Source organism: Trichoplusia ni, chromosome 3 (assembly GCF_003590095.1).
Source record: "Trichoplusia ni isolate ovarian cell line Hi5 chromosome 3, tn1, whole genome shotgun sequence".
Classification (NCBI taxonomy): Eukaryota; Metazoa; Arthropoda; class Insecta; order Lepidoptera; family Noctuidae; genus Trichoplusia; species Trichoplusia ni.
In genome coordinates this window covers 19,037,354-19,061,898 of record NC_039480.1, presented here as the reverse complement: position 1 = coordinate 19,061,898, position 24,545 = coordinate 19,037,354, and the positions used below count along the sequence as shown (strand labels likewise).

At 37.3% G+C, this 24,545-nt stretch overlaps 2 protein-coding genes across 2 annotated transcripts; one reads left to right on the top strand and one right to left on the bottom strand.

Annotated features, from left to right (window-relative positions):
* Nucleotides 1-146: 146 nt before the first annotated feature.
* Nucleotides 147-14,909, top strand: LOC113492254 (transferrin-like). Its single transcript, XM_026869674.1, has 15 exons — nucleotides 147-302; nucleotides 4,353-4,446; nucleotides 5,195-5,331; nucleotides 5,767-5,915; nucleotides 7,231-7,375; nucleotides 7,982-8,178; nucleotides 8,640-8,782; nucleotides 9,361-9,530; nucleotides 10,432-10,672; nucleotides 11,099-11,259; nucleotides 11,689-11,834; nucleotides 12,205-12,274; nucleotides 12,787-12,897; nucleotides 13,834-13,975; nucleotides 14,322-14,909. The coding sequence occupies exons 1-15, from the start codon at nucleotides 242-244 to the stop codon at nucleotides 14,656-14,658; spliced, it is 2,304 nt and encodes a 767-aa protein (XP_026725475.1). The 5' UTR covers nucleotides 147-241; the 3' UTR covers nucleotides 14,659-14,909.
* A 3,834-nt stretch (nucleotides 14,910-18,743) lies between these two features.
* On the bottom strand, nucleotides 18,744-23,727 carry LOC113492272 (tetratricopeptide repeat protein 1-like). The gene is made up of 4 exons (XM_026869710.1): nucleotides 23,397-23,727; nucleotides 21,126-21,371; nucleotides 19,953-20,109; nucleotides 18,744-19,067 (listed from the first exon to the last, which is right to left on the bottom strand). Exons 1-4 carry the CDS (start codon nucleotides 23,575-23,577, stop codon nucleotides 18,788-18,790), a joined length of 864 nt encoding a protein of 287 aa, XP_026725511.1. The 5' UTR covers nucleotides 23,578-23,727; the 3' UTR covers nucleotides 18,744-18,787.
* Between the last annotated feature and the right edge of the window lie 818 nt (nucleotides 23,728-24,545).

The following is a 24,545-nucleotide window of genomic DNA, read 5'->3' as shown; positions in this document are numbered from 1 at the left end:
CATCGCCCTGTGGGACACCAACCGCGCCGCTCTACATAACTTGCCCTTCGCCGTCTTATCTATCTTATCAGCTCCTTATCAGAGTGTACCTTTACGCTGAATTTTGAAACAGAGATAACGAACTGATATAGACTAACACACACACTTTAAATATTATTAATCATTGTGGTTGGCAGTGTCGAAGGCAGTGGTCAAGTTTGCAAATTTTCATGTTTTATTTCAAGTGCTAGTGAAGTGCAAAATGGGTTTCCAGGAGTTGTTTTTAGTATTTTTAGTGGTCGGGGCGGCGTCCGCGCAAAATTGTAAGTATTATGTAACTAACAGGATTATCGATTTCGATCGATTTGATAAGAAAAAATGGCGGCCGATCGGTGATTGTGAATGCTTTGGTGCTTAGTTATACGATTCCGATTAAATTTATAATTTTATTATGATATTTTGGTATCGGTTTCTGGTCATCCTGGTTAAGGAGTGACTGTCTATCTGACAACACAACACATGTTACTGTATAACAAGGTATCCTTAAATAAAACATACCGGCAAAGGTTAAATTTAATCAGAACGCGTCAGATGACGCAATGCTTTTGCCGCTATAAAAATAAGTAGTAAAAATACAAAATGAGGTCAAGCAACTGTTGGTACGGTCAAAAAATTGATGGGCGATCAATTTTTGGTGAATCTTTTTTTTTTGTCAATTGTTCATTTTATGTTTTTAAATTCGGTTTTCCCATATTTACAAGTTTAGTAGTATTTTTGTCAAAATCGATGATCTAAATGATTGGAATGATAACCAATATATATGTAGGTTGGTCTAATTATATGATATTCAGGTACCTACGCTATCATTGTAGAAATATGCGAGAGTATAGATAAGGTTTTATTGTTCATGATGATAATTTTAAATGTTAATTATTATTGTTACTAAGTGAAAATTCACCAGATCATCAGCCTAGCCTTTTCCCAACTATGTTGGGGTCGGCTCCAGTCCAACCGGTTTCAGCTAAGAACCAGTGTTTTACAACGAGCGACTGCCTATCTGACCTCCTCAACCCAGTTACCTGGGCAACACGATACCCCTTGGTTAGACTGGTTGTCAGACTTTCAAATTTCTGACTACCTGTACGTAGCGACTGTCAAATATGTTGGAATGACAGCCAGGACCCACAATTTAATGTGCCATCCGAAACACCGAGGAACTCGTTATAACAAAGACAGACACTATTTGTATTCTCCCAAGCACTTTTTTTTACACAATAATTGGAAATTCAGTGTATTGATAGTAAGTGTTCCGTCCCATACTGAATTTCCAATTATTATTGTTTTCGAAACATGCTTAGGAGACTACGAATAGTGTCACTTAATCCTATTTCCATTTATTCATCGGCCATTGTAAATAACGGAATTGGGGCTTGCTCTTTCAGCATTAGTTGTCTATAATACTGCCCATGAAATCTAATAAAAGGAATTTCAAACATATATATTAATGCCCTTCAATTCAATTACTAAACGAAGGTTATCTTATAATCTAGGTTATTTTAAATGATAGCAATGTCTAGTGTTTATTGCTAAGGCTACTCACACTGTTTCCAAGTGCGTTTCTTGATAAAATCGAACATTGAAATGGTTTCAGCTAAAGTGATATGATGTCACCCTTCCTATAAAGATAGTTGAGGTATTTTGATCATATGAGTATATATATAAATTAGACTGGCCTGTTGGTCCAGTGGTTAGTGGCCCTGACTGCTATGCCGAAGGTTGGATCGATATCGATGGATATCGATTCCCACTCAGGATACAAAACTTCTTGTTAATGAATAAATGACTAATTGTGTGATCAGCACGATCATTCGTTCTGTGTCTGGGTGTATTTGATCTATGCCTACTAATAATAATATTATAAATGCGAAAGTAACTTCAGGTCTAAACCACTGAACTGATTTTAATAAAATTTGGTACAGAGATAGAGTTTTTATCACGGACTTCTGAAGAGTTCTCTTGAAAACGCGATATAATCGACATCGAAGCGGTCGAAGCCGCGGGCGAAAGGCTAGTCTTATGTATTTAGAAATACTGCTACCACTGCTCATAATAGGTACAAGGTAGATTAAGTATTGCACAAAAAACTATAGTTAATCCAATTAAAATCGTGATTGATATTAGAAGTATCTATGTAAATGCAAACTGTCGGCTATGTTACGCTCATAAGACGGTACGAACAGCCGAGCCATCTCGATCCCCGCGTAGGACAAGCCTTTGTGTGATCCACGAATGCTTGTCCTGAGTCTGGATGTCTTGTGCATGTGATTTGAATGTTTGTGAAACCCCCCGCGATTTAAGGATTAAATTCCTTACTGCGGGAATCGTTTATTAAAACAAAAGTTATAGAAATAAAAGTCCAAACAGAATTTCATACAAAATTAAAGAGATAAAACACTTTCGCTTTTAATATCTGTGTAATTAAACTTCCTGTTTTTAATCATGAAAATAAACCATTCAATATTGACAAAAGGATTTCTTGACAATAAGAATTGAGACAAGTAAATCTCCATATTTGCTCAAGACAGTGTTATCGCAACAATTTGTTTTACGAATACTATCTCTGAGTAAATATTTCTGAGAAAGATCTGATTAATGAAGTTGTTTAGATAGTCATACCGGATGTTGTATCACGTTCGTATTAGCTCGTAGCGTAGTAGCTAAGCTATAACAGCATAAGTGAATCGATCACTGGTTAAGCTATGCTTGACGCGGTCCGTAGATGGGTGACCATCTTTGTCATAACGAGTTCCTCCGTGTTTCGGAAGGCACGTTAAATTGTGTGTCCCGGTTGTTATTCCTACATCTCTGACAGTCGTTACATTTAGTAAGAAGCTTGAAAAGTCTGACAACCAGTCTAACTAAGGGGTATCGTGTTGCCCAGGTAACGGGGTTGAGGAGGTCAGATAGGCAGTCGCTCCTTGTAAAACACTGGTACTTAGCGGAAAACGGTTACACTGGAAGACGATCCCAAAATAGTTGGAAAAAGGTTAGGCCAATGATGATGTAAGTCTTCTTATGTGACTGGCCTGTTGGTGTAGTGGTTAGTGACCCTGACTGCTATACCGGTCATTGTGGATTCGATTTCCATCGAAAACAAATGCTTGTGTGATGATTACGATCGTTAATTCTGTGTCTGGTAATTTATCCATATTATGTATGTATTTAGAAATATATAAGTATGTTTATCAGTTGTCTAGTAATCATAATACAAGCTTTGCTTATTTTGACACTAGATGGCGTTGTATGAACCGTGAAATAATATATTGCAATAAAATATTATATAAATCGGTAACAGTAGAAACTAACGCCCATATTCAAAAAACGGTTATGTCATAAATTTTATATTAATACGAGCCAACATTTTCCTCAACAAATTTTATCTTTATCTTGTGACTTTGAATTTGTAGTATTGATATTAGATAAGGCAAAGGCGTGCCAATGATTCATATTGAACATTTAAAGTTCCAATAAATTGTACCTTATAATTTGATGGACGTGGTTTTGTCAGACAAAAATGGACAGAATCATTACTTCCCAGAAGCTCCCCTCCAGACAAACTCTTCAGCAGCATGCTGTCTTTCCGTTTATAATTATCTCCATCCTAGCCTTTCACAGCTATGTTGAGGTCGGCTTCCAGTGTAACCCGTGTCAGCTAAGTATCAGTGTTTTACAAGGAGCGACTGCTTATATGACCTCCTCAAATCAGTTATAAGCAACACGATACTCTTAGGTAGACTGGTTGTGGACTTTTAAGCTTCTAACTACCAGTAATATTGCCAGGGATAATACGAAAACACGTAAATACGATAAATTGACGTGTCTTCCGAAACATGGAGGAACTTATTATGACATAGATGTTCCCCCATCCACGGACCGACCGTGTCAAGCGTAGCCTACATTATGATCGTTATTGATATTGTATTGAATAGCAAAATCAAAAGTTTTCATTTCAAATAGGCGCTTTTAAAACGTTGCAGTAGTTACTCAGAGGTGCACAATTCCAAAATGTTATCTTATTGAAAAGAACCAACAAGAAAGATATCTACTTAGATTTTCTATAAATCTTTTAGTACATTTACAGTTGTGTATAAAATCAGAAGTCTTACTTGAAATAAGACTACTAAGTAGCACTTTTTGAAGGTCAAATAACATTTGACAGGACTCCGTATCGCCCACCCTTCACCGCTTCCTAAGTGCGTTTGTTGAAAGAAGAAATGGCGAAACAAACTCTCCAGAAGCACGCTGTGTTTCCGTTTACAATATAGAATATGATATAACGTATTACCTAATTCTCCTTTTTTTGTCATTTCCAGTCAAAGTTTGTGGCACCACGTCACTACCTTCCTCTCTCTGTCAGAGTATCGGCAAAGATGACAGTCAGGCATCTTGTGAAATTGTCGAGTCCAGGTAAATATAACAATTATTCATCATCATCATCATTCACAGCCCTTATCCTCCCACTGCTGGGCATAGGCCTCCCCTTTCTCGTGCCAATTTCTACGGTCCTGTGCTAGCCTCATCCAGACTCGACCCGAAACCTTTATTATGTCATCGACCCAATAACAATTTACTGTAATAATGCCGAGTGGTTGAGGTCACCACGACAAACCCACTGCGCGAGGTGTTAGTTCGATCCCCGTAGGACAAGCATTTGTGTGATCCACATAATTATGCTTGTGCTGAGTCTGGGTGTCTTTGCGCATGTGACTTAAATGTTCGTGTAATGGTGATACAAGGATTAAGTTCTGTAGTGTGGCAGTCGTATAAAAGAAAAAATAAATCTAAAATTGTTTTTATTGAACTTGGAATAAGAGTCAAAAATAGTATTTTATATTTGCTGCCAGCATTTCTATTTCATTAAAATCAACTCATGCACTAAGGAATTCAATCCTTGTTTCGCGGAGACATTCAAAATCATTCAACATTCACAAAGAGGCCCATTAATTACATGTCATAATCTTTCAATTAGTAAGTTCTGCAAAATTGTACTGTTATCGTGAGCTTAAACTTAGCCGAATAAACTTATTTTCTTTCTTTCAAAATCAAAATACCTTTTAGTTATAAAAAAAATACAATAAACTTCACAACAAAATAGATTGGCACACTAACCAATTATGTAAAAAATTCTAGCAATAAACGATTTTCTCATTTTCAGATTGGACTGCGCCGTCCGCCTGGCTCGGGGCGCCGCTGACATCGGCTACTTCACCGAAGAGGAGACCTTACTCCTAACACAGCAACAGCCCAATGACATCCAGGTTATTGGATCCGTCAGGGACATTAACAAGCTTGGTAAGAACTTTGCTTAGGCATGGGAAGACATTTACAACCTTGGTGAGAACTTTATATAGGAAAGCCTATGACGGAAAGAGACGATGCTGGATGCTAGTTTTGATTTTTATTTTGGGACTAGCCCGCCACACATGCAACGTCAAGCCAGGATCTACAATAAAACCAATGCAAACAAAACAAACACTTAAGCTCGGTGTGTCCTAGGCGGAACAATTAACTGCCTTGGAACCCGCAACGAAATTATTAAGTGATATAACGGTTTACTACTGCGGATGCGGCACCTCGCGACACCTCAGCGTCAGCTCATGATTAAGGACTCCGGTTGCGCGTGAGTAAACCGTTACATCATTTAATAATGAATCAGTCTCACGATAGTCATTATAAATATGTTGTATTAAAACCAATAATCCATTATTATTATTTTTCTTTATACAGACCCCTACTCCTTCGAGACTGTAGCTGTGGTACCTTCAAACCTCACCAATGGCTTTGAGGGTCTCCGTGGCGGAGTGTACTGCCACCCTGGTCTCGACCAAACCGAGCTCCGGTGGTCTCCAAGAGTTTTGAAAACCTTGGAAGAGCTGGTGAGTGGATGCTGTCACTCGTATTTATTTTCTAGCTGTTGCCCGCGACTTCGTCCGCGTGGTTAGAAGATATACACGTAGTTATGATTTATACCCGCCCTGATTTTTCCACATTTGCCATTGTATCTTCTCTCCTATTAGTCGCAGCGTGATGGTATATAGCCTAAAACCTTCCTCAGTGAATGGTCTATTCGATACAAAAAGAATTATTCCATTTGTACCAGTAGTTCCTGAGATTAGCGCGTTCAAACAAAGAAACTCTTCAGCTGTTTATATTAGAAAAAAATAGATTTATGTACACAAAACATACAAAGAGAAAAACAAAATATAATTATGAAAATACATTAGGTACAAAGGTACTGCTTATTGCTTAAGAAATCTTTGCCAGCAAACCTGCAACAGGACACAAAACTTTCTTCTTTCTTCCTTTCTTTAAAAACACCTGTAAAATATGTTAAAACCACTTATGCAAAAAGACAATACGTCCAACAATCAACAACTCTGTACAACAAAATAAATAAATTATTAAATATATACCCTTTGACATCCCGAGACTGCAAAAAATCTTTGGTTTACTAGCTGAAATCTAAAAGTTACGATGATATAGAACTGTTTCTGCAAGCAGCAAGTATATGAGCTAGCACAAACACGCACACGCACACACACACAACACGCACATATCGATCTCAATTTGTTTATTAATGTTTTATAAGTAAGACTTAAGTTTAATTTTGTTTTTTTAATTTGTTATGTTTAATTTTTATCTACTATTAATTTGATACACAATGTTTATGATGTAATTAGGAAGAGCGAGGCCTCCTAGCACAGGTAAATACTTACTTAAAAGGAGGTCTCCTTGTAAGATTTTATGATTATGTTTACTTGTGTCAAATAAATAATATTTTTTTTTCTTTCAAAGTTGGACTGGACTGTTGGTCTAGTGGTTAGAGGCACTGACTGCTATACGATGGGTTCAATTCCCACTCAGGAATGTTTGTGTCATGAGCAAGAAAAATTTTTCTATGTCTGGGTGTAATTTATCTATGTTATGTATGTATTTAGAAATATGTAAGTATGTTTATCAGTCGTCTAGTACTCGTAATACAAGCTTTGCTATATTTAAGACTAGATGGCGTTATATAACATAACATTCCACAACTTTCACACACCCAGACACACAAAACAAAATCCTGAGTAGGAATCGAACGCAAGACCTCCGATATATCAGTCAGGGTCACTTACCACTAGACCGACAATCTTTTACAGTTAATCGTTCATAGTTTTATTACGATTTAACGAAGCTTTTTTCCGCCAGGTCGCCCGTACAGACCGATGCCCTGATACAGAGACTGCGGGCAAGACAGCTGATGAATTAGAGATTGACACTCTCAGCAAATTCTTCTCTGCTGCCTGCAGACCAGGAGTTTGGAGCAACAACGCCACTGTGGATGCTGATCTGAGTAAGTGTCTTGTTTTAGATCCCAATGCTAGGCAAAGGCCTCCTTATTTCTCTTAAAGACTTCTTTTGACATTTGAATCATCGCATCATCTTCACGGGACGAACTCGGCGACGATGTGTTTTTTGCGTCCAGAGGGTGACGATTTTTATATGACACACGAATAAGGCTTTCTATTGGTAAAAGGATTTAAAAACTCGAATCTATAGATCCTGAGGTTATCAATTTAAAGATTACTTATACACGACTTAAGAACATCTCCCACTTTTAAGAATCATTCCAGTCACATGCTTGCGTGCTCAGACTCAGATCATACATTAGTAAATCACACAAATTCTTATCCTAAGCTGGGATCTAACCCTTTTTTTCGGGGTGAAACGCTAATGTCTTCAACCAACGTCGAGGGCACGGCGTGGGGATATGTCGGACTTCCACCGACTAAAAACACCCCGGGTCCCTTCTACTGCTTTAGCCAGAGTCACGGGATCGCTCGCGCATACTCTGCGCGACTCTGCCTGTGGGATCTAACCCTGCTGTCCATATGATGGAATTTCCATATGCCTACAGTCTACAAGACCTGCCTTAAAATTATACTTTATAATTTTCCAGAATCCCGCTACCCATCTCTCTGCTCGCTCTGCGGACCAGACTCCGGTTGCTCTCAGTACACCATCAACATGGGTGTCTCCATCGCTGGAGTCAGGAACGAGAACCGTCACATCCAGGCTCTGGAGTGCCTGAGGACCAACTCTGATAAGGCTGCTGTGGCTTACGTCGCTTGGCAACACGCTAAGGAATATTTTACTGTAAGTTGATGAAACACAAGTGGCTATTTTAAATGCATGAATAGCCGAGTGGCTGAGGTCCTTACCCACTGTGCACGTCATGTCGCGGTTCGATCCCGTAGGACCAACGTTTGTGTGATTCTGGGTGTCGTTGTGCATGTGATTTATATGTTTGTGAAACCCCCAATGACAATGACAGAAGGATTAAATTCATTGCTGCAGGAGTCGTTTTTAATTTTATTAAAAGAAGCAAGAAAGAAAATTTTTCATTATTAAAATAAATAAATAATAAATAAATGCGGACAACATCACATACATTGTTCGGAACCCAAAGTAAGTTGCTAAAGCGCTTGTGTTATGGAATTCCGATACAACGAAGGTACCACAAACACCCAGACCCGAGACAATGTAGAAATGGAATTTTTACATTGATACGACCGTGAATCGTAGATTTAATTCTCTATCTTCAATTCTTCTTTCAGATCCGCAACCCTGGTGACTCCAACTCCTACTCCATCTTGTGCCCTAACGGTTCTCTTGTGGCCCTAAATGACGGTGTTCTGAATTCTGCCACTTCACCATGTGCCTTCGTGAGACAACCCTGGGGAGCCCTGGTAGCTTCCACGTAAGTATATTCCCACGTTTTTATACACTCACTTTTCTTGTTTGTTTGTCGTTCCGGTTGGATTTTAACAACTCAATTTTGAGGCACTTCCCGATAAGCTAGCAGGCTGAAATTTGCAGGGTAGCTTCAAACCCGGTGACATTGTACATGACGGTTTCACGGTAGCTTCAAACCTGTGGCATTGTAATTTACAACTATAAAAACGGCTGGACCATTTTGAGAAAAACGTGTTTTTAGATTTTTTAAATCTATATATTTTTACTTTTCATTTTGGTCTAGCTTGCATTTTTCCGATAAGATAGAATATTTAGTTTAAAATCTTTTTTGGAACCCTGTCTGTTTTTTTCTGCCGAGGAGTCGTGGTCTCGATCCCAGCGTAGGACAAGCACCTGATCTGTATGGTCCACGATTACTTGTCCTGAATCTGGCTGTATTTAAGCATGTAACTTGAATATTTGTGAAACACAGACAACCATTAAATTCTTCATTACAGCGCTTTTTCATCAACTTAATTTTAGACCGTAAAGAAAAAAACACAAATTTCAACTAAACCTCTAATTCTTCCACCGTTCCTCCAGTGCCTCTGCAACCAACCTACTGAACAACCTGAAGACCTGGTGGGCCACAGGATCCGACCCCGGCGCCAACACGTGGCAGTCCATCATGTACCAGGTTCTCATCCCGATCACCAACACCAGGGTGGTGTTCCAGGACAGCCCTATCTCAATCTCCAACTATACCAACCCAAGTATGTATTTCTTTTGTCAAACCTAAGATTTTTAGATTTTATCATCATCATCGTCCTAGCCTTTACCCAACTATGTTGGGGTCGGCTTCCAGTCTAACCGGATTCAGCTGAGTACCAGTGTTTTACAAGGAGCGGCTGCTAACTGACCTCCTCAACCCAGTTACTTGGGCAACCCGATACCCCTTAGTTAAACTGGTTGTCAGACTTTCAAGCTTCTGAATACCTGTAACGATTGTCAAAGATGTAGGAATCATAGCCGGGACCCACAATTTAACGTGCCTTCCGAAACACGGGGGAACTCGTTGTGACAAAACCGCGTCAAGCGTAGCTTAACCTGTGATCGATTCACTTATGCGGTTATAGCTTAGCCACGAGCTCCTATATTTTAGATTTTTAGATTTTATCTATACTAATATTATTAAGAGGAAACTTTTGTATTTTTGTATGTTTGTATTGAATAGGCTCAAAAACTACTGGACCGATTTCAAAATTTCTTTTACCATAACTTAGGGGGATTCTTCCGAATCCGTATAGGCTATATTTTATCCCGGAAAATAAGGTTAAAAAATAAATGTCCACCCTTGCGAAGCCGGTATCGGTCGCTAGTTTACTATATACTAATTTACAACCATATACACTTAAAATAAAACTTATTTTTAACTGTATTTCTTGTGACTCAAGGATTTAATTCCTTAGTCCGGGAGTCGTTGACTGGCCTGTCGGTATAGTGGTCAGTGACCCTGACTGCTATAACCGAGATCGTGGGTTCGATTCCCACCCAATACAAAATGTGATGAGCATTTTTGTCAGTTGTCTAGTACTCTTATAGAAGCTCTGCTTAGTTTGAGACTAGATAGCGTTATAAAAGTTCAAGAATATTATTATTATTATTTAATTCCAGTTCGCACAATTAGCAACGTGGACTCCACCGCGTCGTGCCTGCCAGCTCGCCGCTGGTGCACTCTCTCTACCGCTGAACAAGCCAAGTGCTCCTGGGTCAGATCTGCAGCCTACACCCTGGGCATACAACCCCCCATCTCCTGCCAGCAGCGAGCCAGTCAGCTGGAGTGCCTCTCGGACATTCGGGATAACAGGGCTGATTTCGTATCCCTGCCATCAAACTATGGATACTTGGCTAGACAGTAAGTGGTTTTTCTGTACCATGCATTGTTAATGTATGGTACAGAATTTCTTTAACGTCTCATCGAATCTAATTTCATTTTGATACATGCCAACATATACTATTCATTCGACTTCACGGATAGCCGAGTGGTTGAGGTCACCACGCCAAACCCACTGCGCGACGTGTTAGTTCGATCCCCGTAGGACAAGCTTTTGTGTGATCCACGAATGCTTGTCCTGAGTCTGGGTGTCTTTGTGCATGTGACTTGAATGTTTGTACAACCTCCCGCGACACAAGGATGAAATTCCTTAGTGCAGGAGTCGTTTTTTTATTTCATTTTTTAATTATTTTAATCCAAATTCATTATTTTCCAAACAAGATTCAAATCACAATATTCTTAATTCTCCGTCTTTATCCCAATCTTAACTTACCTCTCATTTCCCAGACACTACCGTTTGACCCCGGTGAAGCTGGTCCAGAACTCTCAGTCTGCCGCCTCCCGTATCGCTGCCTTTGTGAAGCCATCAGCCGCTACTACTGGCAATATCACTCGTTTCGAGAACCTCAGAGGGAAGAAGGCTTGTTTCCCAGAATTCAGTGGACTTGGTATGTTCAAAATTCTGAATACACCCAGGTTTTTAAATGTCACACCATTCAAAGTTTATCATTGTGGATTCAAAAGTTTTTTTAGTTGTAAATTGCATTGTCATTGGGTTGGAAGCTACCTTGAAAATTTCAGCCTGCTAGAATATCGGGAAGTGCTCAAAATTGAGTTACAAAAATCTAAGCGGAACGACAAACAAGCAAGAAAGTGTATAGAAAAACGTGAGAAAATAGCTCGAATTGACTGCTATACCAGAGATCGTGGGTTCAATTCAATGAATGCACTGATAGCCGAGTGCTTGAGGTCGCAACACACTGGCATATTGACCCCACGTTGGGCGCCACCAGAGCGTTACGGTTCTATTCCACAACTTTGTGCGATGATTTCAATTTGAAGTCTTAAATTCATTATTAAATTTCTTCTTTTTTCAGCTTACATGTCCTTCGTCCGAGTTGGACAAGACAGGGGCATCTTATCTGACACGGAATGTGATTACGCGAAGGCTGTTGGAGAATTCTTCGACGGCGCCTGCGCCCCTGGCGCTATTGACGCCTCTCATGCTTTGTCTAACACTTCTGTAAGTAGATTACAAACTTGGTAGGTGACATTACACGAGATTTTCATCATCATTCCCCTGCCCTTATCCCAATTATTATTATTGGTCGACGCAACATGTCTTCTTCCATACCTTTCTATCTGAAGTCATCTCTCAAGAAACACTCTTTGCACTCATATCGTCTTTCACATAATCCATCCATCGTATCCTTAGTCGCCTCTTCCCCTATATCCATCCACATCCATACACAACACCCCCCTCACCACATGACTCTCATTCCTCCTGACTGTCGAAACAGATTTCTTTTTGTCAAATACACTAGTAATACATGTCTTAATTTTAGTTTGTTTGTAAAAATGATTTTTCTAATTAATTATAATTCTCCTTTCAGAGTTTTGATTCATCTGTCCTGTGCTCAGTTTGCCAGCCAAGGATCCCAGCGTTGGGCAACTTCTCAAACAGTAAGATCATATTTATTATCTATCTATTTTTTTAAAGTACCATTCCATAATTATATTATCTACTTTTAAGGGTTTTTTTTTAATTATTCCGGCTTCTTAGCCTAGCGGTTACTGCAATACCGAAGATCGTGAGTTCGATTCCCACAAATGACAAATGATAATAATTTAACAATATTATTTATGTACATCTGTCTGTGTCTAGCACTTATAATACAAACTTTGCTTAGTTTGAAACTAGATGGCGTTGTGTGAGAGTTGCGGAATATATTATTATTTCTTTTATTTAACCATAAACATATTGAATACATTTTTAAATATACATACAAATACATAAAAAAAACAACATATATCTAAAAATAAATAGTGTCCAACCGGAAACGGGGACAGGGCCCAAGCTGCCGGTGGTCAGGGCTCCAGAGAGAGGAACCTCCTCACGATACGTGCCGTGTCCAGAAGTACCGCCTTTATATTATTATTTATTTTATAACCTATATTATGTTTTTACTTTCTAGACATTTGCTCATACGACTACAGCAACAAGTTCTTCGGTAACAACGGATCTCTCGCCTGTCTTATTGAAACTGACGCCGATATTGCTGTTCTGAACATTGCTAATATTGCCAGTAAGTAAATACTTTATTTATTTTGGCTGTAAAACTCGGTTTCCTTTGCCTATTTTGTCGAGAGTTTAAAACTCCAAATTAAAAAAAGCAAAAAAATCAAGAACTATTTTAGTATATTGTGTTCACAATGTTGATTAGGTATTTAAAACAGGAATAGAAAGATATTTTATAAAAAAATGTTCTAGTTAGAGGGATTTGACGCCCCCGAAACACTTTTAGACACACGTCATGCAAATCATTGAAGTTGTGTCGTTGGATTTTGTATTATAAGTTTATATTTATTCATTAATTTGCAGTTTTCACTTGGACCACAAAGTGAACTTAGCTAAAACATTACTATAAATTAGCATATATGTAAATTGGGGGAAACAGATTTGTAATACAGTTTTATTTGGCATGGTATTTCTTTAAAAATACAGACGAATAAAAACCTATGATAAAAAACAGTATGATAGCTTTTTTTTGCCACTTCACAGTTAGTTTTGGCAAATGACAATAACATCGCGGGTTCGATCCCCGCGTAGGACAAGCATTTTTGTGATCCGCGAATGCTTGTTCTGAGTCTGCGTGTGATGCATGATGTGTGTGCATGTGACTTGTATGTTTGCGACACCTACGCGATACAAGTGCAGGCGTCGTCTTTTGTTAAAGATAAAAAATTTAAAGACAAAAAATATATCTATACTAATATATATAGCTGAAGAGTTTGTTTGTTTGCTTGAACGCGCTAATCTCAGAAACTACTGGTTCAAATTCGAAGATTCCTTTTGTGTTGAATAGACCATTCATCGAGGCAGGTTTTAGGCTATATATCATCACGCTGCGACCAATAGGAGCGAAGAAAAAGTCATAACTCTTATATATATCTTCCAACCACGCAGACGAAGTCGCGGGCAACAGCTAATTTATATTAAAGTTGTATCTTTCTGTTTACAGGTAACATCAAAGCTTTAGGTTACCAAGAGAACCAGTTCAGAGCTCTTTGTCGTAACAATTCCCTTGCTCAAGAACCTGGTATTAACATCGACGATGGTTGTCTGTTGTCCTACGTGGTTGACGCTGAGGTTGTCACAAGAAGGTGATTAATAAATACAATATTAATAAGATAAATATCCATATTTCTATGTTTTTATTAATGGGATTGTATCTCTGTATGTTTGTCTCGCTTGAACGCCTAAACTACTGGACCGATTGTAATGAAATGATGTGATTTAAAATGTATTCAAATGTAGTGTAAATACGTAATCAATTTCTTTTTGGAAATGTCTTTCGAACCGAACTGATTTAGTCAAAAGCCTTGTGTTAAGTTTTGTTTAAGTAAAATTACGCAAAAAAAATAGTGTACTTATGTCAGTGGAGTGTGAAATATATCACAGCATCTGCCTACGTTTATTAAAATAAGCTTTTTTTTTTCTTTTTTTCAGGAACGACCCTCTCTTCAACAGCCTTAACGTGCTTCTGGACTCCCTGGGCAACTACTTCGGATACACCGCTGCGTCTGGCAACCAGCTCATCAACTTAGAAATATTCTCGCCTTTCGACGGAGTCAGCGACTTGTTATTCAAAGATTCCACAATCGGTCTCACAGAACCAACTAGCAGATCATCTCACGAACCAGCGAGGAACTACATCGACTTAGTGAGACATTTGCAGGCCTGCACGGGAACCGCGCCCCCGATTCCCGGATTGGCCAGCCGCAGTCTGTTTTCGATCATCACTTTAATCACAATGGCGCTTCTTACAAGATTCGTCATTTACTAATTTTGTTTGTGTATCCGAACTTAGTTTAGGTTTTTGACAGCTGACAGCTGTTCCGGCGGGAATCGTTGTTCTGCGGGTTGTCGCTGGCATTTGTAATATGACAAAAATGTTTAATTTAAGTATGGATGTTAAATTTTGCTTTTATTTAAATGTTCTTATCTGTAACGGGCACATGATGACTTAAAATCCTAAGTACCTATTCAAGCTAAATATTCCATAGCGACAAATAAAGCGATTATAATCTAATAACTTTTTAGTTTTTCAAATTTAACATTTTTTTTTGTTAGTCTATACATAAGACATGTAAAAGTTAACACATTTTCATAGTAAGTAAGTGTCAAAAATGCTTTTTACATAAACATTTTTAAATATTAAGTTTTAGCTATGTACAAATTAATATTTAGGTATTTCTTTTGACATTTTTTTTCTTAATAATAGTGCGTTTCAATAATTACAACATATGTATTTAGTGTATATTTTTGTGAAAATTTAATAAACTTTTTTTTAATATTTAATAGTTTTACTATCGCTGCAGATCTTTCGGATGATGAAATTAACAGCTCAGAGAGGAGAGAGGGGATTCACAAAAAGGAAGATAAGTTAGGAATTTAATTTTCATTAAAATATAAATAACTAGCTGTTGCCCGCGACTTCGTCCACGTGGTTAGAATTTTTCACATAGTCCATTGTATCTTCGCTCCTTTTAGTCGCAACGTGATGTTATATAGCCTATAGCCTACCTTGATAAATGGTCTATCCAACACAAAAATAATATTTCAATTCGAACCAGTAGTTCCTTAGATTGGCGCGTTCAAACAAACAAACTCTTCAGTTTTATATATTAGTATAGATTAACTATCTAGTAAACGAATACCTACACAACCAATATGGCGTGTATTATTTCTCGAAATCCCGTATTCTTCTTCTCCCTCAATCATTCTCACTATAGCTCTCTGCCACCTCTCACTCCATAGCACTGTGCGTGATACGACGTTCGCTCTGTCTCACTTTTTCTCTCAATTTTTCTCACTTGCTCGTTAGCCCTGTCTTACTCTCTCTCAATCGGTCTCGATCGCTCTCTCTCTTTTTCGACACTTCCGTTGCATACCGGCGTGACGTTACATCTGTACAAAAATTACCCTCATGTGCCTAAAGTAGCTTCACTTAAAAAAAAACAATTTAAAGATGGAGTCACATCAGTCACATCTAGAATCAGATCACCCAAACGTATGCTATGCTCTCGTGTAACAATTCCTTACAGGTGATATAATTACAAACTGCTTACGATTTTTAAGTTATAGCTAAGTAAGAGATTGATTTTAATAAAATAAGTTAAAAAAGAAAATTATTAAATAATAGGTAATAATATACATTTTATAGATTTAGGTCACGTGGTTGTCGACTTGTGGGAGGTGCACTCGGCAATCATTGTCCCGATAGTCGTGACTGTCAATCGCTTAATAGCCAAGAGCCTCGACCGACACCTTAGGAGGCTCTCGTTGGGCGTCTGGGTCAAGATTCAGAGAGCGGTATTTCTAGACACGGCGCGCATCGTGAGGAGGTTCCTCTCTCTGGAGCCCTGACCACCAGCAGCTTAGCCCCTGTTCCCGTTGACGGATGGAGATTTTTTTTATTTAAAAATGTAATTTATGTGGCAATATTTTAATGAAGGAAAATGAATTATTACAAACTTAAACTTTTATTCAGTTTAAATTCTGTTACAATGCCTTACCTTGGTCCAATAGCGATTTGACAGCGTTAACGTTCGGATACAACATCAAATAATCTAATATTTTGTTTTCTGTTTAGTAAAAAATCTATTCGTTTTATAATCGGCTAACCAAGTTCTTGTTTTCGAAATGATTTTAGCTGTAGTTACAATATGTTTCAGAGTCGTAGCCATTGTTTGCGGTCTTTTAGTAGACGAACGTTTTTTTTTTCTTTTCCCGCGCGAATTGGTTGTCATTGGTTTATTCTCGTGAACGTTATACGGTGGCATGAAATTATTTGTTATGGCTTCCACAATTTTAATACCGTAGTATTCTAGGTTATTTATAAAACTGTCGTATTGTGAGTTTCGTGCAGAAAGTTTGTTATTCAAGCCGTTCCGTTGTAAATCCAATGTGGTTGAACATTTATCTTTGCTGTTGCACTTGTATTGACTTGTCCTTGGTTCGGCGAAAGGTAATGCTGTAAATAATTATATCATTAAAAAAGTGGGTTAAAACAAGCGACTCCCGGACTAAGGAAATTAATCCTTGTATCGCGGGGGTTTCACAAACATTCAAGTCACATGCACTAAGACACGCAGACTCAGAACAAGCATTCGTGGATGACAAAAAAATTAAATGATTGTTCTGCCAAAAGAAAATATACTTCAGCTGTATAGAGCTTCATATTTCAGCGCCATCTTGTTTTCTTATTTATCGTTCAAAGATATAGATGGCGCTGTTCTTAATTTGTTTATAATCACTGCAATATTGCTAAATCCGGTTTATTTGATGTACATTTTGTCCGGCACGAAAGTAGTCTTTTTTTATTGAAAAAAAAATGATTTAGAAAGTGAAATTTTGATTCACTTTGGTGGTGAGTTACGGCAGCTGGCGCTATTCGATACGTTTGCAACCTACTACGAATGTAATTAAAACGTTGCAAGTTATACAAAAGCAACTTGATAAAATCAAAGTCAAATGTTATATTTACCTCCGATGACTAGAACTAGGCATAAAAGTTCTTTCTGCATATTTTTGTCTCATCTATTTTTTTGCTACGATAACATTACCTAATTAAAAACAATAAATTTTGGCATCATCACTTTGTAAAGATATTCTTTTGTATTCAAAATTACTTTTCAAATAAAAAAATAGGTAACATGACTACTGATTATTACGACTCGATCTTAAAATATCAAAAAATAATGAAAGACATAATTTGTATTTACAAGAAAATCCATTAAAATTCTATTAAAAAATATATGCTAATCTCTGTTAATCTTAATCCAATCAATTTCTCTTAAATAATTAAAATTTATTGACTGATAAGACCCGCTGGGTCCCGTTGGATGCAGGTGGCAATGAACCGGTCGCGCTGGAGAAATTATGGAGAGGCCTATGTCCAGCAGTGGACTGCTATAGGCCGAGATGATGATGATGATGAACTGATAAGTCGGCTAGTTATTATTTTCAATTTTCTTTGATTATATTATATTGTCCGTCAAATAGATTCCAAAAAAAATATTGGAACCGTTCTTTTTCTTTTATCTCGTAAACGAAAACTGATTTAAAATCTCGTGTGACGTCACTAACCAGTACGCTTTTTATTAGCAAATGACGTTTTTCGTTTACTACACCAAACTTAAATGCTTTTTATTTTCATTACTTTGTAGGATAAAATAAAATACGCATATTCAATATTTTTGCATATCTGTCTGACGGTCTTATACACGGTGATTTTTTAGTCGTCTTACAAAAGCAGCCCAGTTCATGTATCCGACGTAAAATACCCCTTGGCGCGAAGAAAAAAAAATAAACAAGAGAAATCTGAAAATACTCTTAAAAATGATAAAAAACGCTGCCGCCCGCGCCCCTCACCATTGTTACAAGGCTCGGACCGTGCTCGTAACAGAGCTGTGTTTCTAAAAAAGTACGAATTGCATCATAATATTGAATAATAATTGCATTTAAATTTTTTTCTAATCTCATAAATACCTATTTTTTTATCATGAACATGTTCTAGTCATTGGATTGAACTGGGCTGCTTTTGTAAGACGACTAAAAAATCACGGTGTATTATGTTCATGACGGATTTATCATATAAGAAAAAATAAGTACAAAATCGGTCCATCCAAAAAAGCAGACGAATTAAGAACCTCTTTTTGAAGTCAAATAAAAGCCCTCTTCATTGACCTAGCCTTTTCCCAACTATGTTGGGGTCAGCTACCAGTCTAACCGGTCTCAGCTAAGTACCAGTGTTTTACAAGGAGCGACTGCCTATCTGACCTCCTCAACCCAGTTACCTGGGCAACACGATACCCCTTGGTTAGACTGGTTAAAAGCCCTCTTACAAACAAAAATAAAACCAAAAAATCCTTTACATATATATATTTATATCACAATATTATCCTTGAAAATTATTGTTTAAAATTAATTTTGTATCCTTTCGTTTCCGGATCTTGTTCCATGACAAAATTTTCTGTTGACAATCCAAACGGCTTCAAGATCATATTGCCTAAGTTTTTAAGAGTACCCATCATCTGTGCTTTTAATTTCTCATTCCGTTCTTCGATGAGGGGGGGCAGTCTGATCATTGCCTCCTTTGCCCTCGTGTCTGAAGGGTCTAGTTCTAGAACTTTCTTTACATCTGCGAATGCCTCATCGTATTTCTCTATCTCTTCGTAAGACTGTGCTCGTCTGGAAATTTAAATTTAGTTTTTACAAAACAGGTAATGACTGGCAGGAATGAAGTATTTTAAACGGAAATTAATAACAAAAAAGTAAATCAAAATGATCTAGAAGACCCCCAGGGACTACATGTACAGAGATTTAATAAAATCATTTATTTTATAAATAGGATAGACGTCATCACTTTTTAGTATTCTTTTGAGCTAGCTGGAGTGGTCATTAGCTAGTTACCCTGAGAAGCAACATCGACACAAACTCAGGGATAGTTTTCCATAATGGTTAAATAAATGCAGTGCTTTTCCCGGACTGGCCTTTAGAAGAACCAGATCAATCTGACAAAGCTTGTACCATCAGGCGGCACGTATGCCCGAAAAACTCTTGCTGCTTGACACCATTTTAATGAAACAGCATGTGACGATACCGCCCGCGCCAGTGGCAGGATCCATACTAATATTATAAATGTGAAAGTATCGATGTTTGAATGTTTGTTACTCAATCACGCAGAAACGACTGAACGGATTTGGATGGCATGCATATAGCCATTGACATGAAAAAGAACATAGGCTACCTTTTATCCCGATTTTTGAAATAGTTCCCGAGGGAAAATTGAAAGGTGTGTAAAACTGATCACTAAGGAGAGGTTTTTCTATGGAAACAGGGACCACCGAACGCTGTAAACTGAAGTCCACGCAGACGGATTCGCGGGCAACAGCTATTATGTCTTAGGTCACAACCAGACACAGAACAAATGATCGTGTTCATCACAAAAATATTTGTGTCGGGTGGGAACTGAACCCACAACCTCTGGTATAACAATCAGGGACACTAACCACTAGACCAACAGGCCAGTCATCCATAACATATGAATAATACTAAGTCCAATTTAAATCTCACCTCTTATACGCCTTGACATATTTATCGTCCAATTCAATTGCTTTTGTGCAATCCTTTACCGCCGACGCGTATTTCTCCAACTTCATTTTAGCCGCACTCCGGTTACAATATAGGATCGAACGTTGCTGTGAAAACTGTAACGGACATGTTCTTAAACCTGGAAAAAAGATAAAATTATAAAGAAAACGTCAGATAAAACTTTGCCTACAAGTTTTCGGTCAAATTTGCAGTACGGATGCAGTTGACACGACTGCAACAGAACTGCAAACCAACCATGCGGTCCAATTGCAGTCGGCGTGCAGTCGTGTGACGGTTGCTGTAACGGTTGGTTAGCAGTTCTATTGCAGTCGTGTCAACTGCATTCCAACTGCATCCGAACTGTAAATTTGCAGTTGAAATGCGGTCTGTTTAGACCCTTACAGTCAATGATAACAATGCAGACAAAAATACATTTTTGTAACTTTTCCATTATATCTTACCACCGTTTAAACCTTTTTTAAGCTTACACGAATATTTCAAGACTAAAATAAGCCAAATTGGTTCAGCCGTTCTCGAGTTTTAGCAAGACTAACGAACAGCAATTCATTTTTTATATTAGGAAGTCTAAGAACACTCACACATAATTCACTTTTCATAGAAAACGTGGAAACATGTGCCGATTCAAAGGAGGTACGTCACAAAATATACCTATACACATAACACGATTGAACTAATATTATAATATTATTTTAATAATACGACATCTATCTCATTATCGTTGCAGAATTATCTTAAAATAATAGACTATAAAGTCGTGTGTCGTTTTTATATGACACTCCATTCAAATTTTATCAAAACCGTTCCAGCCGTTTTATATTTGTAAATTGCATTGCCATCGCGTTTGAAGCTACCCTGAAACTTTCAGCCTGCTAGCTTATCGGAAAGTGCCTCAAAATTGTGTTGCAAATATCCAACCGGAACGAGGAAAAAACAAGAAAAATGTGTCAAGAAATGGCTGGTTGTTGAAAAACAACCCAATATACCAATCTCCTTTTTTTTAATACACCCACTGCCCTACCGCTAGGCAAAGGTCTCCCCCAAATCCTTCCCCGATTCTTTACCCTGGGCCACACGGAACCACCTGGCGAGGGTTTAGATCATCCCACCACCCCTCTTGAGTCCCTCATACATTACCTTCTGTATATTTCTCTATACTCCGTTCAAAGTCAGCCGCTTTGAACGCTTCATTGCCTACATTCTTTAGTTCTTCAGCTATGATCCTCCGTTCTTCCTTCTCATCATCTGTGAGGTCGACCTCCGCATCCTTTAATGATACTTCATCCACGTCATCCTCGCTGTCATCTTTTACGGAGGGATCCTTTTCTGCGTAATCTTTATCTAGATCTTCATCGTTATCAGGTACTGATGGAATGGATGTTTCTAGAAACAATTTATACTATTTATTTGTAACTCTTAAGTTTATGGGATAATAGGGATGATGACTGGGTATAAAAAGAAAAAATCTCATTAGTCCCTCAGTTAGATAATTGAAAAGTATGAGACACATATTTTTTCCTTTTTCAGATAAACTAGAATTGACAAAGATTAACTGCTTTATAGTTTAGGAGAGGGGGCTTGTGACGTAACGATAGAGTAAAATTTATACTCAATCGTGACGTCACGCGTAAGTTTCATTTGCTGTAATTTGGTCAATTGATGTTTGCGGGACAAATCAAAAATACGTATCCATTATTATACAAAAAACTACAAGACGGACACTGCAAAAAAAAATTGTCATCATCCCTATTATACAAGAGGACATCTGAGCCATTTTAAAGTTGTACCTATATGGGTACACAGGCCTTACATGCAGAGGCCTTGTATAAAACTTTAATTTAAACTGAGATGGGGTATCTACCAAGGCCGATCCACCTCCACTCTATAGAAGAACACACATAGACGGGCATAGTGAGATAAGAAATATTACAGATTTGGAGATAACTTTCAACAATTGGGCCATTGGTATGTTAATATTATGCATAATATGCGTTCATTTTGCTGACAAAGTATGGAAAACTGTAGCAGATACTTATAAAAAGATGAAAATGTTATTAAATTGGCAGGTGGTGACTCGCCACCTCAAAAATGAGCCCCCCATTATACTGCCAATGCGAAATTATTCTTATTTGCTTTAACCCACTTTGACGGGTGTATTGGTCTAGTGGTTAGCGACCCTGACTGCTATACCGGAGGTCGTGGGTTCGATTCCCACCCAGGGCAAATGTTTGTGTGATGAGCATGATCATTTGTTAATCATGTGTTTAATATGTATGTATTTAGAAATATATAAGTAAGTTTATCAGTTGTCTGGTTACCATAACACAAGCTCTGCTTAGCTTGGGATCAGATAACCGTGTGTGAGTTATCCCAGGATATATTATATTATCTAATATATAAAATGCCCGTGTCACGATGTTAGTTACCGTACTCCTCCGAAACGGTTCGACCGATTTTTATGAAATTTTGTATACATATTGGTTAGGTCTGAGAATAGAACAACATCTATTTTTCATACCCCTAAGTGATAAGGGTTGCTCACACTAAAAAAATATATTTTATTTTTTGGACGAAATTGTTTGTTTTTATTTTTTTATAATGTGGCATTAAAAAATACATACAAGTATAAATAATGCATTAGGCAAAACAACGTTTGCTGGGTCAGCTAGTATTATTATATATTTACAGACATCTATACACACAAACTTTCACATCTATGTACATTATTAGCAGGATAGGTCACTAGGCTTCACATTAGCCGATTGTTTTAGGTTTCTTAATAGCAAGTGTTTTTGAGACATACAATATACCTACAAGGACCTAACCAATGAAGTCCACATCTAAAGACTTATGTTAGAACCTTTGCATTAAAAAAATTAACACTATTATGAAGTTAATTACCATAATGAGTACTAATAGATGATTTCATATTATCTTGCAAACAAAATCTTGTATTGTGTACACTTGTAATTGGATTACAGGTTCACTCATAGTTTGTTATTAAGATTTATTTATTTAATTATTACACTAATCTACCATTACAGGTTACTTGACCTAACGTGGTAGCTAGGACTAAACAAAGGTCTAAGTATTTATGGGAACTAGGGTCACAAAAGATCACATTAAATAATAAATAAATATTGGGACAATTCACGCACGGTTATCTGATCCCAAGCTAAGCAGAGCTTGTGTTATGGTAACCAGACAACTGATAAACTTACTTATATATTTCTAAATACATACATATTATAGATAACACATTCTGTATTATATTAATCTGTTATCTGTACCTAGTGAAGAAACTAAAATAAACAGTTTGAAACGTGAATATTTCTAGAATGTGCACGTAAAATTTTCAATTTTAGACTACGCCCAAAATTGCACAGATTTTAGTGTAGAAATATATACCGCTTGTCTTTGGTGCATCGCCGCCGCCCGCCTGCGGATATTCTTCAGCGCTTGTTCCTGGATTTATAACAAACTCTTCAACATTATCATTTACGGCCAAAGAACTGTTTAAATCTCTCGTAATTTCATCTATTACTTCATCGTTCGACACATTTATTGTACTTTTTAAACGTTCCGACATATTTGATGGTTCTCTTAATATTTTCGACAAATAACTTGAGATATTCGAGTTTTATGCTTATAAGGAATATTTGAGAAGTAAAATCCGAAGAATACTTTAATATTTTGACTTTTCAACAATGAATTTCGACAATTGACAACTTCTTGACAATGACAATTTTTTTTCGAGATTTCAGCGTTCCAGCTCTCATGAACTGAAATATTGAGTATTGATGACAGGTATCGAAAAATCGAATTATTCGCTTCAAATCAAGTTTTAATATGAAAAATATTTTTTTAGTTCTTCAACATGAAAATAATCTTAATACTTTATATATCGATTGTTAGTGGATAACAAATATTGCTGCAATAAATTATTGTTTTATTTGGTAGGTACTTTTATAATATTTCAGGTATCATACATTTTTATATAATGCAATAACTGAATCAACAACCAATTCTGCTTTCCTATTTCTTGCCTATTTCACTACTTTCCAACCAAATTGAGTATCATGCTAGATATCTCAAAAACTTCCGAACTGGAACACAAACTGACACACATCTAAGACCATCTAAGACCGAGGCACGTTTAGTTTTATCTTTTTCTGAGACATTTATTTTATTCAATGTGCCTACCCAAGTTATATCCTCGCAGAAATATGCGTAGTTTTTACATAAGTTACATAGTTAATGAGCCGCCTTCACGATAAATACGTAATTTTTTTATTTGCAATCAGCTGTAGGAATTCATAACTTTAGTTACGAAACGTTTGTTCAACGTCAACATCAGGTGTCGCTACGTTCCTTTCAGCTCAAAAATGCAAGATCTAGTTATCAGAAAATAATTTGTAGCTTGGTCTAGACATTGATAAAATGTTCTATTTCAATTAATTCATATTATCAGGCTTTGAAAATTTATAAAATATATTGAACCATGTATATAAATGGAAATGTACCACTTGTTCGGAGAAAGTTGTCAAAATGACGTTA